The 19241-nt window shown below is 39.2% G+C and overlaps 1 protein-coding gene and 1 pseudogene across 1 annotated transcript in view; both read right to left on the reverse strand.

Moving 5' to 3' along the window:
- Window positions 1-19241, reverse strand: part of MGAT4D (MGAT4 family member D) — a 57992-nt gene that overhangs the window by 26745 nt on the left and 12006 nt on the right. The window contains 4 exon segments of the mRNA XM_049632205.1: window positions 260-306; window positions 3650-3783; window positions 7948-8088; window positions 10507-10665. Of these exon segments, the coding sequence (XP_049488162.1) occupies window positions 260-306; window positions 3650-3783; window positions 7948-8088; window positions 10507-10665 (481 nt within the window).
- Window positions 8213-8335, reverse strand: LOC125924190 (uncharacterized; annotated as a pseudogene).

Raw genomic sequence — 19241 nt, forward strand, 5'->3', positions numbered from 1 at the left:
TCAGAAGAAGTGGATTTCAGGGAGAATAGATATAACAATCATAACATGAAAAAGATGGATTTTATGAGGCAGATAACCTACAAAATTGGGGAAAGTTGTAAGCTATACTTCATCACAGCTTAGAACTACCCTTAGTTCTAAGTAGTTCCATCTACACTCATCAAGAAGAATATGATCACTAATAAAATAATTGGGCAGAAAAAATAAAAGAAAAAAAATGAAAGAACAACTATTTTTAAGCTTATCAGACAGTACTCACCTTTTTGTAATCATGTCAACAACAGATTTTAAATAATCTTCATTTCTCTAAAAATGAGAAAAATATTTTACTGAAATTAAGCATGTCTCATAGTTTTACTGATACGTTTGCTACATGTAAATCTAGTTTATGTGTGGAATGTCACTGTGTCCTAAGAATTTTTTTATTTTTTCACTTTCTATAAAAGAATTTAAAATATCCTTGTGTCTAAAAGACCTGACTGGAATACTTAAAATATTTCATTCTTCTTTTGTCACAATACAAAATATCACTATACATTATTTGCACTTAAAAATTAGTATGCAAAAACCTATGTATCTAAAACAGTTTTGTCCTAAAAATGGGATGGCTTATTTCTAAGAACTGCTCTTTTTAAAAAAAATTTTTTAGAGGCACATTGGGTGGCTCAGTTGGTTAAGCATCCAACTTCAGTTCAGGTCATGATCTTGTGGTTTGTGAGTTTGAGCCCCATGTCGGGTTCTGTGCTGACAGCTCAGAGCCTGGAGCCTGCTTCACATTCTGTGTCTCCTTCTCTCTCTGGGTCTCCCCACCACCTGAAATTTAAACATTAAAAAGAAGTTTAAAAAAAATTTTAAGTTTATTTATTTTGAGAGAGAGAGAGAACACACACACGTGTGTGAACAACGGTAGAGAAAGAAGGAGAGAGAGAGAGATTCCCAAGCAAACTCTGTGCTTTCAGAGCCCGATGTGGGGCTCATTCTAAAGAACCCATGAGATCATGACCTGAGCTGAGATCAAGAATTGGACGCTTAACCAAGTGAGCCACCCAGGTGCCCCTAAGAACTGCTCTTTTTGAAGATGTCTTCATTTTGTGAGTATTATATGGTACTAAATGTACCTCAATACTATACCACAGTTTTCCAGATAGTATTACTCAGCCTAATTCCCAAATTTTTGCCCATTAACAAACCTTATTTGCCTACTCTTCATCAAATGCTGCGCTAGATTAGATGGCAGACTCATTTGCAAATATCTTTTGGTAGTTTATTCTCAGATGGCATTTTTTTTTTTTTTTTTTACAAAAGTGATGGCATTTAAATGATATTGCTTCAGGGCCACAAGCACTCTCAAAACAAAATTCTGAAAAATGTCTGAATGATGACAATTGTATTGTCACATCTGAGTACCCTGAAAGGTATATAGTCAGATCATTTACTTAAAAATATCTGTCATAAGGAACACCTGGGTGGCTCAGTCAGTTGAGCATGACTCTTGATTTCCATCCAGGTCATGAACTCGGGGTGCCTGAGATCAAGCCCTGCTGGGCATGACGCCTGCTTCGGATTCTCTTTCTCCCTCTCTTTCTGCCCTTCCCAGCGCACACTCTTCCTCTCCCTCTCTCTCTCAAAATACATAAACATTAAAAAATATATATCTGTCATGATACAGATAACTCTATGACAGTACTTAAGGTTCTTAAGATAACCATACACTGAATCACCAGCTATTTGTTACATACTGAAACATATTACTTATTTTTTTTAAGTAGGCTCCATGCCCAGCGTGGAGCCCAACAAGGGACTTGAACCCATGAACCCGAGATCAAGACCTGAACTGAGATCAAAAGTTAGATGCTAAACTGACTGAGCCACCCAGGTTCCCTGAAACATATTACATTTTAAACATAGTACTAAAGTTACACTTCTTAAGCATTCTACACTCCATTTTAAAATCTGTCCCTAATATTTTATCATTGGTCTAAACATTTTAGGCATATGTGCATGTGTCAGCAGCAAAGAAATGAAGACTGTAATATGTAATATACAGAAATGTGGCAAAACATTTTGGAGATTATGTATATTCTTCCAATATTAAGAAACTAAACTTGGACAGAATGACTATTTAATCTTTTACTTATATTTTCCTACTAGTTCTTCTATTGCTTATTTTGAGTTTTTTCTGCATTCAAAGACATGTTTATTATAGAAAATTCAAAAGAAAGGACAAAGGATCCCTACATCTCCTACTATCCAGAGATAACCATTATTTATATTTTGGAGACCATTATTCCAAGGTTTGCTCATTTTTTTTCTTTATACATTTCATCTATCTGTATATCTTTTTTTACTTCTTTCCTTCCTTCTATCGCATTTTACATAGGTAACATTATGTTAAATGAGATGCTTAACAACTTTTTTCCCACTCAACAGTATGATAGGGACATAATTTCATGTCAGCGAATATAGATATTCATTCTCTTTTCAATGGTTACAATTGCACTGCAGATTATCACAATGTAGACAAGTATTTAGCCAGTCTCTTATTGATAGACATTTTTGGTGGTTTCCAATATTATGCTTTTAAAAAGCAATTGTGCACTGAAAATCCTTGAAACAATTACTTATTGAACACTTACTATGTGTCACGCATCATTCCAAATACTTTAAATACAGTAGCTAATTTAATTGACAAAACAACACTATGACATAGGTAATATTATGATGCCTGTTTTCAGAAAAAGAAAGTGAAGCATAGAGAAGTGAAGGAACTTGTTCAAGTTCACAAGCCAGGAAGCAGAGAAATCTAGATCGAGTCTGTGTTCTCAACGACTATAGATACTGTCACATACTGTCATATTTTTATTATTTTGTAATTCTTCCTGATTATCTCCTTAGGATAACTTCCCAGAATTGAGATTTCTGAGACAAAGGATATAGACATTTTAAATCTAACACAAACTCCCAAATTCCCCTCCAAAAAGTTTTATGGTATTAATATTTATGCAGTGTTTTATAGTTTTACATGGCATTAGAGGCAAGATAGAGAATCTATTAGACATAGACTTGAATCTGCTGTATTAATTACTGGGCAAGTTACTTACTTTCTATAAAGCCCCGGATTTTTCAGCTGTAAAATCAGGAGAGCTATACCTATTTTACAAGGATGTAATGCAGGCTACAAATAAGGTATATAAAAATAGTCCACAATCCTTGAGATACAGAAAGGAGTGCTTCAATATTCATGGTAGTTATTGTTACTTAATTTAACAGAAATTACCTCTTGATTCATATGCCAACCTTTTATTGGGCTGGGCAGGGTTTTTGCTTTTTTGTTTTTGTTTTTACAATAGCTTCAATTTTGATGTTCTGTTTATAAATATAATTTCTGTACCATATAGTACACAGGGCTCCTAGTAACATATTTAACAATGCAATCTTATTTCTCTGCATGTAACCATTATCTTTTCTTTTTAGGTTGACATATTTAATTCTTTCTCAGTGGTGTCAAACAAGTATCAAATACATTGTCTGCTATCCAAAACTGGCATCTATGAATTGCTTTTTTAAATTTAAGAAAAAACATCTGAAACGATACAGTGATTACCATGGAGGAAGGGTATTTGGAGAGCTACTTATTTTTCATACGTACATCTGCGACCGAGACAATCACCACAGAGTCCTTCTCTTCTGAGAGAGTCATCCTGGAGACAACAGAATTCAGGGTTTGCTTCAGGTAACTTTGATTTCCTCTGCTAACAGTGGAAATACCCAGCGCAAAAGAGACTGCAGACATAGGTGCGTGGAATCATCATTTTGAACCACAGAGAAAAACATAATTTATCATTAATATCTATGCTTATCACTATGCTTGGGTTAGTTGTATGGTCAAAAAAGAGTGTCTGAGACTGTATTACAAAAATAATCCAAACTACTACTAATTTTTATTACAAAGTTCATTTTGTGCTTAAGCAAATTCCAATTTGCAATGGAGTCTTGGTAAATGCATTAAGTAGACTCCAAGATTTTCTCATGTTGGAGGGTTTCAGTGTAGTGAAAAATAAAACTAACCACTCTCTATTTATTATAGCTTTTACCTAACTGGATACAAAATGTGACACACTGGCCGATTGTCTACTCTTCCTAAGAACACACTGGAACCCAAAACAGGAAAAATACTATGAAATATTTTCATCTGTGGAAAAAAAAAACGTACGAAGTAATTTCCAAGTGACTTGATGGAATGAATCCATGCCCCTGAGTTACTTTTATTGCCCAACATTGACTGGAACACTGGTGGAACAGACCTCTTGCCACCCTAAATAGCTACCAAGATTGTTATCACTGAAGTCTGCACAAACTCAACACCAGTGCCTGGCTGTATGAACTTGGGCAAGATACGCAGCCTCTCCAGCCTCAGTTTCCCCTCCGTTAAGACAGGGATAAGGACTTCTAGAATGGCTAAGTGAGGAATTTAGCAATAATAGAACTTGGCAATAATAGAACCGGGGGGAAAACATGTTGAAACAATCAGGGCTCTGGTATACAACAAACTGAGAAGCATTTATGTAACAAAAAATTATTGAACTTTGGTGAGAACAGTAAGAATCAGTATTTCCCTGACTACTATTGAGTTGAACGTATTTTCATATGTTTATAGGTCTTTGGATATTCTTTTGTAAAATCTCTGTTTAAGCTCTTACCTGTTTCCCTATTAGAGTTGTCTGGATTTCTCTTATCTATTGATGCACTTTATAGATTCTGAATATAAATGCTCTGTCAGTTATACGTATTACAAATATCAATTCCTATTCTGGGTTCCCTTTTCAACTTTTTACCTCTTGATGAACAGAAATTTTTAATTTTAATATAGTATAATTTATCCGCCTATTATTTTATACTTAGTGTTTTGATTCCTGTTGAGAAATCTTCATTTATCTTCAAGTCATAACAGATATTCTCCTAAATAACTGTTTGCCTTTTATATATAGGCTTACAGCACATCTGGAATTGATTTTTATGGGTGGTGTGAGGCAGGAATCAAGTTTCAAATTTGGGATCCACTCTAAAATGCAATTGCTGAAAGGGCGTCTGGGTGGCTCAGTCCGTTGGGCATCCGACTTTGGCTCAGGTCATGATGTTGTGGTTCGTGAGTCTGAGCCCCACATCGGGCTCTGTGCTGACAGCTCAGAGCCTGGAGCCTGCTTCGGATTCTGTGTCTCCCTCTCTCTCTGCCCCTTGCCCATCTCTCTCTTGATCTCTCTCTCTCTCTCAAAGATAAATAAACATAACAAAAAAATTAAAAAATAAAATGCAATTGCTGGAATGACTTCCAGTGCCTTAGGATAAGGAATACATTTACAAACATTTCCAAGGCCTTTAGTGACCTGGTCCTAACCTACGTCTTCTATTTCAACTGTCTACAAATCATCTTTCAGCTTCATACACTGACCAAACAGGACTCTCACACCTCCAAATCGTTGCACATACACCATTCCTTCTCTGCCTAGAACATTCTTCTTCAGGCTCCTTGTGCCAATTCTACTCATTCTTTCTAAATGAGGCTGAGTGTACCAGCTATATATTTGTCTTACATAGTACTTATCATCCTTTTTGTTATTAGAATACATCATAACAGCAATATATTTGGAGTGAATAAGTGAATGGCCAAGCCCCTTTATTATTTGGCCTCTGCTTCATGTCTCACTGCCCCAAACTTCCAGCTCCAATTGGGCACATATGCCACACTTTTTCTCTAGGCCCTCTTGCTATTACTGTTAGACCTCTCCTTTCCTTTTCTTCTACCTGGATGAACATCCTCTACTTTTCCACTGTCCATCACATGCTTTTTCCCCATTCAGCCTATTCTAATTCTTTCTACCCTTCATGTCTCAGTTTAGATGCCACTTTGTCCAGAAAGTCTGCCCTAATTCCCCAAGTATGGATTACCTGCCCCACCTTGTATTTCCCTTGTCATAGCACTGGTCACTTTATACTGTAATTGTTTTCTCACACGTCTCTAGGAGAATTAGGGTCACGTCTTGCCCACCACTATTTCCCAGAGCTTAGTAGAGACCTGGTAGAAGCTGGTCCCTTGAGGACGTGGAGGACTGCACGAAGAAGTTGTTAGCTAAGCTGAAAAGTCATATTGGATAAAGACTTCCATGACAAGTGAGTTGTGGTTGACAGGAGGTGGTATGTTCATTACAGGCAGTGATTAGCATGTGCTAATCACTTGGTCTATCTGTGGGGACTATAAGTGGTTTGGGGTTGCTGGAAAGGAAGGGAAGTGGCAAAATTTGAGATTTGAAAGATATGGTCTATTGTGCATATACCATGTCAAGGAGCTAACATCCTAAATATACTGACGATCTAGCAAAGGACTTTAAGCAAGAGTTGAGCATGATATACATTTTAGTACATAGCTCTGAGGAGGATATGAAGAATGGATTGACTTTAGTAACACTAAAACCATGAGAAAAATTACAAGTCTATTACACTGGGCAAGAAATGAAAGCTCAAGGAGAATACTTATAGAGGGTAGAGAGCAGAAATTATTTGAGATATACTCAGAATACAGAATAAATAAGCCTGATGACAGATTCCCCAGTAGACCTGGCTATAGTCTTCAGTGCTTTTACAAATGTCTTATGTGTTAGGGTCTATTAGTTACTGGGCTTCTGCTTATCTTTGCTGATGTTTATTCAAGGGTGTGCTTATTCTTGGTATCCAATATTTTATACGTAATGGGTTTCTATGTAATGGATTTTTGTTCTATGACTTTCACCTCATCCTCCTGTTACCTATAGCTTTTGTGTAGCACACACTTTCTCATATGTACACACAGATACACATGCATGTGTATGTACACATTTACATGCCACACTCAAAATACTCCTAAGAGGGAACCTGACACTCAAGTGTTACCTCAGGAAGTACCTTAATATCTCTAAACCTCAACTTTCTTAGGCGTAAAAGAGAGATAATCGTATTGGGTTGTGAGGATCAAATGAGATAATGAAAGAAAACATACTAACTCAGTATATGGAACACTGTGAGAATTCAGATGTTAAACACCGCCGTCTGGCATCCCCATCCCAACACAACAGGCTTGGCAGAGGCATGTGATATCAAACAATCCTACATATTCCCAAGGAACTACCTAGATCAAACAGAGATCAATGAGCTTTTTCTGTAAAGGACCAGATAGTAAACATTTTTGTCTCTCAGGCCATACTGTCACTGTCACAACTCTGCCACTGTGGTGGGAGAACAACCATAGACAAGTAACAATGAACACTGACCAGGTCCACCAAAACCTTATTTTAAAATAGCAGATTTGGCCCAAGGGCTGTAATTTCCTGCCACTGGCCTAGAGTGACTCACTCATTAGAATGATTGAGGTTTGTGAGAATGGCAAGCATTCAGACTCGCCCTAATATCCCTGCTTCCAACTTAAATGCTTTTTCTCTTCTTTAATATCTGCTAAGGTTAAATTCATTATTTCAGGCTTAGCTCAAACATCACCTCTTCTGTAAAGACTTTGCTGACCTTGGTCCCCAGAAAGATGGGGATAGGAAGACAACTGAATAAGAATGCACTTATCAAAACCAAGGGAGATAAGGGTTGCCAGATGCTTCATATAAGTCACATCTGCATGTGACTTATAATGACTTGTTTTTAAAACATCTGTATTAAAATTGAATTTGAATTCAAGTCTCCAAATATCTACTGAACTAGTTTCTTCTTCCAGATAATGTACTGATTTCTGGCAGTCCAAATTAATGCCACATAGGCTGGTGGTCTATGTATCAGAGTATTATATCAATGGATTACATTTTAAAACATAAAAGCATGCATAATAATAGAGAAGTGTTCAAAAAAACTTAAAAGCTTGTCCCCCAAGATCAAAATATCTATAGTTGATTTTCTAAATCTAAGTTTGCTTACCACCTGTTTTCTCTTTGCCAATGATTACATCAGGATAAATTCTGCCCACTTTCCTTAGATGAGGGAAAAAGAACTTTAGGACTTCAAATGTATTATTAGACACTGTTTCATCCTTACCCAATGTATTCATTTTCTTCTCAACTGAAAAAGAGAAAAAAATAGGGTTTCTAAGTTCATGACTATAGAGATTTTTCTCTCTTTGGTACAATTTTCATAATGTAATTATCAGATTAATTCAGTATTCAATATATAAGAGAAATACTATTAAATGTGAATTAATAAAATCATTTGGCTATAATTTATAGCTCAAATGTTATTGATTCCTATTTCTTTAAACTTGTAAGAACAGATAATACATGTGATCTTAGCCAAAAGGCCTAGAAGTGATGATTCATATTTATTTAAAAAGTAATATTTAAGTCTAGCACCCCGAGCTACATAACCAGAGACTAACAGAACTGTCAGTTCCAAATGAAGTATAACAGAAACATGGTATAATTGATCTGATCTGCTATTCAGATTAATATCACCTTAAAGTTTGTATCTATAACTTTGTTTTGTAGCTCAACATTTAATTACTCTACTTGTACCATTCATTTGAATATACCTCTACAAATTTGAAATAGAAGAACAAAATTAAAAGACTCACATTATCTAATTTAATTCATAATACATAATACAGTAATCAATACAGCATAATATTGGGGTGGCTGGGTGGCTCAGTCAGTGAAGCATCCGACTCTTGATTTAGGTTCAGGTCACGATCTCACGGTTCGTGGGATCGAGCCCCATATCAGGTTCTGCACTGACAATGTGGAGCCTGCTTAGGATTCTCTCTGCCTCTCTCTCTGCCCCTCCTCTGGTCTCTCTCTCTCTCTCTCTCTCTCTCAAAATAAATAAATAAGACCAAAAAAAAAAAAAAGACAGCATGGTATTACATTAAAAAGAGATACACAGACCAATGGAATAGAATAGAGAATCCAGAAATATACCCATATAAATATTGTCAGTTGATTAAAAAAAAATTACAAAGGTAATTCAATGCAGAAAAGACAATCTTTTTGACAAACGGTGCTAGAATACTTGGACACTCACATGAAAAAGACTGAATCCTGACCTATACTTCATGCCAGTTATAAAAACCAACTCAAAGACTTCATAGACCTAAATGTAAAGCCAAGACTATAAAATTAAAAACAAACATATAAAAGAAAATCTTCATGACCATGATGTAGGTAGAGTTCTTAAAGATAACACCAAAAACACAATAAAAAAGAAGAAAAATTGACAAATTAGACTTCATCACAATTAAAAATGTTTGCTTTCTGAAGGACATCACAAGGAGAAGGAAAAGACTAGCTACAGATTGGGAGAAAACATTTCCAAATCACATATCCATCCGATATGTATTCAGGATATATATATATGCTAAAGAAAATTCTCGTCAAACAAAAAAACCTATATGTGAATGTTTATGTACTTGTAATCGCCAAAAAATGAAAACCCAAATGTCCTTCAATTGGCAAAAGGATAAACAAACTGTATCCAATCTACAACCATATAATGAAATGCTACTCAGCAATATAAAGGCAACAGTTGGTCACATAACAACTAAGTGATTACCTGCAAAGAAAGCATATGTGTATCAATAGTATCATACAATTTATATATGTATCAATAGTATCATACAATTTTCTATAATACATAACAAAAAAGTAAAATACATGCTTTGATGTAGCTATATATAACATTCAATGTGTGCCTGTGTGTGCGTGCATGCACATGTGTGCATGTATATGGTTTATATATAAATTGGTCACGTAACAACTAAGTGAAAGAAGTTAGTCTCCAGGGATTACACACTGTATGATTCCATTTGTATGGCATCCTGGAAAAGGGAAAACTATAAGAACAGAGAACTGACTAGTGGTTGCAAGGAATTAAGAGCAGGGAGTACCTGGCTACAAAAGGAGAAACAGAGGCAGGACTTTTTATCCTGGAGAAATGGGAGCCGCTGCAGGATGATATACAGTAGAGTGAGCATTCACTGTCTATGGTGGAAATAGACAGGTGGGAACAAGTCTGGAGAGGGAAAAATAGAAGTGTTAGCAGTCATTCAGATGAAATATGAAGATGTCCTCACTAGAGCAGCAGAGATGGTGATAGGAAAATGTGGACAGATTTGTGAAGCACGTAGGATTACCAACCTACAGGATTGCTTGCTGACTGAAATGGAAATAAGCAAGAGGGAGAGGGGAGGGGTCAGAGTGACCCTCAGGGCAGTGGCTGTGTCTTTTGGATGGAACACGAAGGCGGTGCATTTCACACAGAAAACACAGGAAGACCATTTCTGGGCTACAGAGAAGAGGCGTATCAGTGCTATCTCTCACCTGATTTTTGTATGTCTCACAATAAAAGAGCAAATACTAATTTAGTTCTAGTGGTTGGGGAGAAATGTCCTAAAATCAGAAAGCAGAAAATCTAAATTTCCAAACACAAAACACAAAACACAAAACCAACAAACAAACCACGACACACAAAAACAAAAGTAACACAAACCTAAGTCCGTGGACGTATTTTCTCTCTGTGTCATTTCATACTTCATTTTACTCAAGGCATTGATCAGCTCTTGGCGATTTCTTTCAGTTTTATTTTTTAAACGTAGAATTTTCTCCTTAAATTCCAAAATATGGTTTCTACAATTAATTAATTGATTACCTGCAAAGAAAGCATATGTGTACATGCTCATATATGTATCAATACTATCATACAATTTTCTGTAATACATAATAAAAAAGTAAAATATATGCTTTGATGTAGCTATATATAACACTCTCTGTGTGCCTGTGTGTGTGTGTGTGTGTGTGCATGCACATATGTGCCTGTATATAGTTTATACATAAATATGTACATATGATACACATAAAAGGTTGGAGAAAGAGTAAGACGTTAAAATAGTACTATCTGAAAGGTGGAATTATTATAAATAGTTTCTGCTTTATAACTCTGTGCTATTTAATATTTTCCAAATTTTTCATTTTGTGCATGTATTAGATTTGTAATTAAAGGAAAAAACCAATTGAGCCAAAATACTGGCTTTTAAGAATTTATCTGAAGAAAACGACCAGAAATATATACACAGATTTGGCTCAAAGGATGTTTAATATAGGCAGCATTACTTATTATTGTAAGAAAATAAGAAACAACCTTAATGCCCAACAATGGAAATATGTTAAATAAATTACAGAATATCCTTTTTTTTTAAGTTTATTTATTTCGAGAAAGAGAGACAGAGAATGAGACAGAGAGAGAGAGAGAGAGAACGAGTGAGGGAGGGGCAGAGAGAGAGTGGGAGAGAGAATGAATCCCAAGCAGGTTCCACACTGTTGGTGCAGAGCTTGACATGGGCTTAATGTCACAAATCATGAGATCATGACCCGAGCCAAAATCAAGAGTTCAATACTTAACCTACTGAGCCACCCCGGTACCCCCAGAATATCCTTTTAAAAGTTATATTGGCTCTGGTATTAAATCATATATAACTGAATCCTAGTTTTGCCACTTAATACCCAAGTGATCTTGGACAAGCTATTTGATGCTTGTTAGCCTATGTTCCTTCATATGCAAATGGATAAAAATCCCTGCCCCACACCTGGGTAGCAAAGTTGGTTAAGCATCCAATTTCTTGATTTCGGCACAGGTCATGATCTCACAGTTTATGGGATCGAGCCCTGAGTTGGGCTCTGTGCTGACAGTGCAGGGCCTGCTTGGGATTCTCTCTCTCTCTCCCTCTGTCTCTCTCCTCCTCCCCATTCACACATACATTCTCTCTAAAAATAAATAAATAAACTTAAAAAAAAAAATTCTTGCCCCAGAGTTGGGAAGAAGAAATGCAATAACGCATGTAAACCATGTGGGAAAGCACATGAAAAAAATGCTTTGATAAATGTGTGAGAAATATTACTTATCAATGGGCTACTTTTTATTCATTTATCAATGCAATACTATGCAGCTATGAAAATCATCTTATATAAGAACATTATATTTAATGTTGCACAAACAACTGATTTTTGTTATTTTATTTTCTTTAATGTTTATTTATTTATTTTGAAAGAGTGAGAGAGCATGAACAGAGGGCAGAGAGAGGGAGACAGAGAATCCCAAGCAGGCTCCTTGCTGTCAGTGCAGAGCCTGATGTGGGACTTGAATTCACAAACCATGAGATCATGACCTGAGCTGAAATCAAGAGTCAGATGCTTAACCGACGGAACCACCCAGGTGCCCCAAAACAACTGTTTTTTAAAAACAAAACTGTACATAAAATCATTTCCTTTTTTCAAAAAAAATGTACAGATAGTAAAAAAGAAAAAGTATACAAGTTTACATGCTGTTAATATATAATCTTTAGTTTGTTGAATCACTTTTTGTTTCCTATTTTTATAAAATTCTTTTGTTCTATCATGCTGCATTGCTTCTATAATCAGAAAAAAAGTTAACAAATAAAATAATTAAACACCTTTTATGTGCCACCTACTGTGTGTCAAGGGACATACAGCAATAAAAAAAGATATGGTAGTTCTTGCCTTCAGGAAGTTTATAGACTAATTGGTACAACTAAATTAATTGATAATTTAAATCATTGTGAGATTTCGGATGTTACAAATTTCCTTCTCCTTATTAGGGTTTTAACTTATTGGGTACACATAGATAACACCAGCCCCAAACACTGGCTGTCAGCTTTATTTGGGGCTGCCTGACAATGGGTACATTGCAGTGTGTGCTGGGATGTCCTATTTCCCTATCCAAGTTAACTTACCCCCACCCCATTATCAAAAGAGCCGCTGGACAACAGGGGGGCCACACCCACAAAGGGGGTGACTTGTCACATGTGCTCACTACTTCGGGGGAAAAAGTAGGGAGAACTGGCCCTTCTTTCATAGAGTACATAAGAGATGTTATAAGAGAAAGAGCCCAGAGATGGCCCGAGTTGCCTTTTTAAGGAAGCCATTCTGCCCCCCTGTCAGTGTGGTCTATAGAAGTCGAGTCTGACCAATTTCCCCATTCAGATGAATCTCTCTGTCTTCTGAGAAAGGTAATGAGCTTCTGAGAGAAGGCCCAAGTGCTCACTTTAAAATGGCCTTTCTAGAACGAAATGAAAGATGTCCCCATGAAGGAAAATATGAGCACAGCAGAATAAGGTTTCAGCCCCTAACTTGTAGTGATAATGGTATGCATAGAGGACAGAGCCCAGACAGCTGGTGGGGGGTGGGGGGGGGGTGGGGGGTGGCAGGGGGCAGGGGGAGAATACAGAGAAGCATTCTGGAGGATGTGCTGCCTGAGGGGACTCTGGAAGGAGTGTGAGTTAGGTAGTCAAGGGAAGCAAGGGAAAGTGTTCTATTTGGAACACTGTGTGCAAAATGCAAGGAGGCATTCAAAACATGGTCTCTATACTCCTAGAAGCTATTCAGTATCTCAAGGATAATAGTGGGAAAATTCAGAGGTGAAAAGAGGAATCTGGCTCTGCTGATCGTTTTGATAAGCCATGATAAAGACCTCGAAGTTTTCCCTATACACCAGTGTCTCTCAAACATTTCTTCTAAAAACCCTCTAATGGCAGTAAATTTGAATAAAAGGGATGTGGGTGGAGGCATAACCTGAAATAGCCCACCACAGTCATGAAACGTCTGTGAAGTTCTTTTAAAATGTGTGCAGTTTTGCAGCCCATTCTACGGTATATATTTGTTTTGTTTTGTTTTTCAGTTAAGTAATTTTTAGGGGTGCCTGGGTAGCTCAATCAGTTACACGTCAGATTCTCAATTCCGGCCCAGGTCATGATCTCGCAGTTCGTGCGTTCAAACCTCCGTGTCCAGTTCTGCAATGACAGTATGGAGCCTGATTGGGATTCTCTCTCTTTGCCCCTCCCCTGCTCTCACACATGCATGCTCTCTCTCTCAAAATAAAGAAACTTTATACAAAAATTTTTAAAAATGATTTAATATTTGCCTATATTGTGAAATGGTCACCACAATAAATCTAGTTAAAATGTATTTGTTTTAATATAAAGATAATGGATGGAGTCATGTTCTGCCCTTCTCCCAACCTTTTTTTCCGATGACTTTACATACCTTGGAACATCACTACAGGCTACCACTTCAGTTGAGAAACACGGCTGAAGACTATCATGTGCAATGTGTGTTTTAGAAAGATCATTCTGGGGCGCCTGGGTGGCTCAGCTGGTTAAGTGTCTGACCCGCTCAGGTCGTGATCTCACAGTTCATGGGTTCAAGCCCTGCGTCAGGCTCTGTACTGATGGCTTGGAGCCTGGAGCCTGCTTTGGATTCTGTGTCTCCCTCTCTCTCTGCCCCTCCCCTGCTTGTGCTCTGTCTTGCTCTTTCTCAAAAGTAAATAAAAAACATTAAAAATTTTTTTTTCAGAAAGATCATTCTCGTAGCCATATATTGTTTCAGGAAGGCAAAACTGAGGCCAGAGAAACCACCATTTAGGAAACTATAGTGATAGCAGTTTCATGTGAGAGATGACCAAAGAATAAGCCATAGCAGAAAGGACTAGGAAGTAGGGGTTAACATGAGAAATATCTGAGAGCTTTCATTGGAAAGACTTTGCACTGACTGAAAGAGGGAGACTAGAATCCCTGCTAGGATTCAGACATGACCCCTAGATTTCTTCAGTCGGAATTGGGGAAACAGGAAAAGAGCAATTGTGATGCTTATGAGGTTTCCAAATATGTGGCAAACATTTGAAGTTCAAGGGAGAGATTAGGCTTTGAAGCTCAAGGGAGAGATTAGGGCTGGCATTATAGTGAGAGCAAAAGTAAGATTCACTTACAAAATGGAGTAAGAAAATGTAGTGATAAAAATACTGTCCCAGTCTTATCTCCTGCATGTTTCCTTCATCCCTGCCTTGGTGCACATCAGCTTTAGCCTAGGGCAGAGGGTTCAGTCTTTGAAATCCAGCAGGGTGCCTAAGTGTCTGGTTCCCAGAAGTCTTGGATCCCCGGCCATGGGCAAAAGTGGCCCCTCTTGACAGCACTGTAGTATATCCATCTTGCTGGTTCCATTTACCTTTCAGATATGACAGCTTGGAACAAAACTTGTGTCTTGCCTGAATTCTACCTAACTGAAGATAGGAAGCAACTAGTAAACTGTAATATTCTAATACTTCCCTGCGAAGGCTCAATGGACCATCCACTCCAAGATACAACAGAGGAAAGTGAACCTGCTGCTTCGCTGCTCTCTAATAGGATGTTTTGTTTCTCCCCTTTGGGTTGGAGGGAGCCCCATCGCTCTTGTGCTCAATTGGCAGCCAGCTCCATCTCTAGGGTCTGTCACAACACCTCTCCGTCTCCAGTTACCTGTCACTGAATCTCTCAAATGCAACAGTTTCATGTTATATGGATTATCCTGCCAACAGGGACACCCATCAATAGAATAACACAAACAAACAAGTTGATTTGGGTTTTATGGATGGTTGGGCTGGCTGAAACAGGGCTGTGGAGGTTTAGGGAAAGACCCAACTGACTGGCTAATCATCGCAGAGAATTGTGTAATTATGAGGAGTTCTGGCAGTCCTCGGCAATGTGTTGTACCCCACCCATGCACAAGTCCCTGGCCTTTTATGATACAACCAGCAGAACTCAAGGCTCTACACCTGCAGTCTTCACTAGTGACTGGCTGGTGGCACAAGATATATGGTGTCTTCCCTCCATCCACCTCCAAGGGAAGGCCAGACAAGAGTGAAAGACAAGTGACAAGGGTGAAAAGGCACTGTTCGATCCAAGCCACAATTTCGTCTGCACATATCAATCACTCAGTCACGATTAGATGGAGGATTTGGTGCTCTGAACTAATTTTTTCTCAGCAGCCTTGTGAAGGCCTCCTAATTTGGGCCCCCGAATCGATCCAGCTGACCCAGTGAATAGGCAGATGTCTGGGACCGGTCAGTTTACTGGTTGGCAATTTGTGTGGGTTGTCACTGCCCTCACACTGCAATACTAGGAATTTTGCATATTCTCTACAGATGGAAAGACGGGGCTATAGCTGAGAGATCACAAACCATTTGGTTTCAGTAGACAGTGGGGTGTGAAGAATAGAAGCAACTTGCTGTTTCTTCCTGAAACACGGTGACGAAGTGTTCAGAATTCATTTACGATTCCAAGGAAAGCCTGAGTTTTTCTTTGGGCAGGACTGCTCTTGTCAGGGGCCTCTACAGCTCACTAGCCAGAACAGTCGCCTGGCCACTCAATTCATTCACTTGTTCAACAAATATTTATTAAACTAAATAATGTTACATGTCCTGTGGGTATGACAATGCACAGAACAGACAGAACTCCTGGTCCCCTTGGAACTTACATCCTACTGGAAGGAAAAAAAAGAATAAGTGAATTATACATTTTATTAGAAAGATGGTAAGTACAAGAAAAATATAAAGCAGGGAAAAAGGATACAGTGTTGATGACGGCCGGGTTGGGGAGGTTTTAACCGTCAACAGGGTGATCAGAGAAGGCTTTTCTAAGGAGGTAACACGTGAGCACAGACAGGAACAAAGTAAAGGAAGGAATGCTGCGAGTAACTCTGGTGCAGCGAGAAGAGCACGTGCAAAAGCCCTGAGGCAGGAATGCACCCATTATTTCCAGAAATAGCACGCAGCCCAGTGTGGTTGAAGCAAAATGAATGACAGGAAGAGTAGCAGGTGATAAAATCACAAAGCCACCGTTGTAAGGACTTTAGCTTTTACTTGAAGCAAAGTGGAGACCCAACAGAAGTCCATAAGCACAGACTCAAATAATCTGATTTACATCAGGACAGTTCCTTCTATCTGCTGTGTGAAAAACAGAATTAGAGAAACTGAGACTGAAGAAGGGAGATCAGGGGAGAGATGTCTGCGGCTTAGAAAATATTGTTAAGGTAAGTGGTGAGGAATGGTTTAATTCTGGATATATTTTGAAGGGAAAGAAAATAGAATTTGCTGACATTGAATGTAGGACATGAAAAAAGAGACAGTGATATTCTGAGCAACTAGAAGAAGGGAATAGCCATTTACTATGACGGAGAAGGTGAAGGGAGCAAGCTTTGGTGCGAATTCTAGGAGTCTGGCTGGAGATGCATGAGATTTGAGGTGCTTCTCACACATCTCAGTAGGTAGTTCCACATGTGAGTCTGGCAGGAGGACTGGCCTGACCTGGACATATACATTTAGAGAGCCCTGTTTAGATTCAGGAGATCACTAGGGGAATGAGGATGAGTAGAGAAGAGATGAGGTCCCAGGGCTAAATCCTGGGGCACCCCAAGTTACAGGGTGAATAAATGAGAGAAGACAGTAACAAAGCTAAGATGGATTAGCTGGTGAGGCAAGAGGAAACTCGTGTGTGTGTGAAATCCTGGAAACCAAGTGAGGAAAGTGTTTCAAGGAGACGAAAGGCATCAACTGTCAACTGCTGCTGAACAGGACGAGGGGGATGAGGACGGGGTGGACGGTGACTCAGCAGTGTGCAGTCGCCAGTGGCTGTGCAGCGGTAAAGTGAAAGCCTATAGCTGGATGGGTTCAGGAGAAAGCAGGAGGAGAGGGCTTAGAGACAGGGCAGCTAGACAACTCTTTCGAGGAGTTTTGCCATGAGAGGGGGTAGGATGATGGGCAGTAACTAGGGTGGGAGTGGAAGCGAGAGAGAGAGAGAGAGAGAGTTCTTCATTTTCCTTCATAGGATGGGAAAGAAACACAATGTTTGTATACAGATGGATGTGATCCGGGAAAAGGGAGAAAACTGGAGATACATGTGAAAGTAGACAAGAGGGAATGGCATCCAGTATGCGAGGGGAAGGTGGGCTTCAGCCAGAAGCACAGATGGTTATGCACAGCCATAATGGGACAGAACTCAGGATGCCTGGCCCTTAGCTACCCCAACGATGGTGGGATTTCCATTGACTATGGAACTTCTGGAAGCTCTCTTCCCATTGCTTCTAGTTGTCAGTGAAATAGGAAGTACGGTCATCAGCTGAGAGTGAGGGGAGGAGAAGGTACTGGGGCCTGATGAGAAAGAAGTATGGAATAGTTTCCTGGGAGAGCAGGAGGGCAGACAGGACAGGGAAATGTAGCATGGTTCTGATGCAGCCTCCGGGGCCTGCTGGAGTTCAGGGGGTCATGAATTCGAAGTGAGACTGTCACTGTGGCTGTTTATTTCACTCCAGCCACATTCAGTCATCAGGAGGCAGATGCAGAGTAAAAGGAGGACAGGATTTCACCAGGGTGTGATTTAGCCAAGTGGATATAACTGACAAAGAACCAAGGGACTTGAGGGTGTACACTAGGGAGCTGTTATAATGATTGTCCACGGAATCGAAACCTGATGAGGAAGAACACAGTGAGGGGGAGGCATGTGAAAAGGTAGATGAATCAACAGATTGTAGGTCTCGGTGTGTCAAAAGATTACAGTAGTTGGGGTACTAAAGACAACGGCCTGGAAATTTGGGAGGTGGTGGTCAGAGATTTGGTTGCATGAAATGGAGATTACGGAAACATGGCAATTATTGCTAATGAGAGAGAGTGACCCGAGAGTTTAAAGATGATTGCAGAAGGAGAGAAAGTGGGGTATCGCTTGATATCGTCAGGGTAAATAATGAGGCATCTTGGGAAGAAAGGTGAGAGAAAGATTTGGAAGCAACAATGAGAGGGAAGGCGGGCATCTACCCTACCTTGAGTACTAATGGTGTGGGAGAGAAAACACCACTATTTGAGAACAGTGTCCTCAGGCAAGTGTCCTCAGTGTCTCAGAAGCAGTGTCCTCAGGCAAGAGCTAATTTCAGTGAAAGAAAGAGGGCAAAAGAAACTTAAAGGGATGAAGACATACACAATGCTCATAATAGCCGTGAGCTCTAGTGAGCAGTCAAGGCTTTTGGGCACTGGGAAGGCTGGGGAGTAGAACTGGAAAGGCCGGGGGCACAATGTGTAGAACCATGTGTGGGTTAGAGTCCAGAAGAGGATTAACGTGGGAGTCAGGGGCTGGGATAAAGGGCTTAATGAGATCAACCTCGATGGTCTCAACGTAGAATGTGGGGACAACATTATGAGCGTTGGGAAGACAGACGGATGTGTATCTATCTTGTCAGGGGCTCCAGGAACACCGCCGTTCTTTCTTGAGCTTTATTGATGGAGGTGTGAGGGCGAGGGGTGGGTGTCTTACTCTGACCATTAGGGTCTCTGGGACTCTCTTTTGTCCCTGATGACAGAGGCATTGAGACTGGGAGGAGAGGTCTTAACTCTGAGCACATGCAGCTCCCTAC

The sequence above is a fragment of the Panthera uncia genome, chromosome B1 (genome assembly GCF_023721935.1).
Source record: "Panthera uncia isolate 11264 chromosome B1, Puncia_PCG_1.0, whole genome shotgun sequence".
NCBI classification, from domain to species: domain Eukaryota; kingdom Metazoa; phylum Chordata; class Mammalia; order Carnivora; family Felidae; genus Panthera; species Panthera uncia.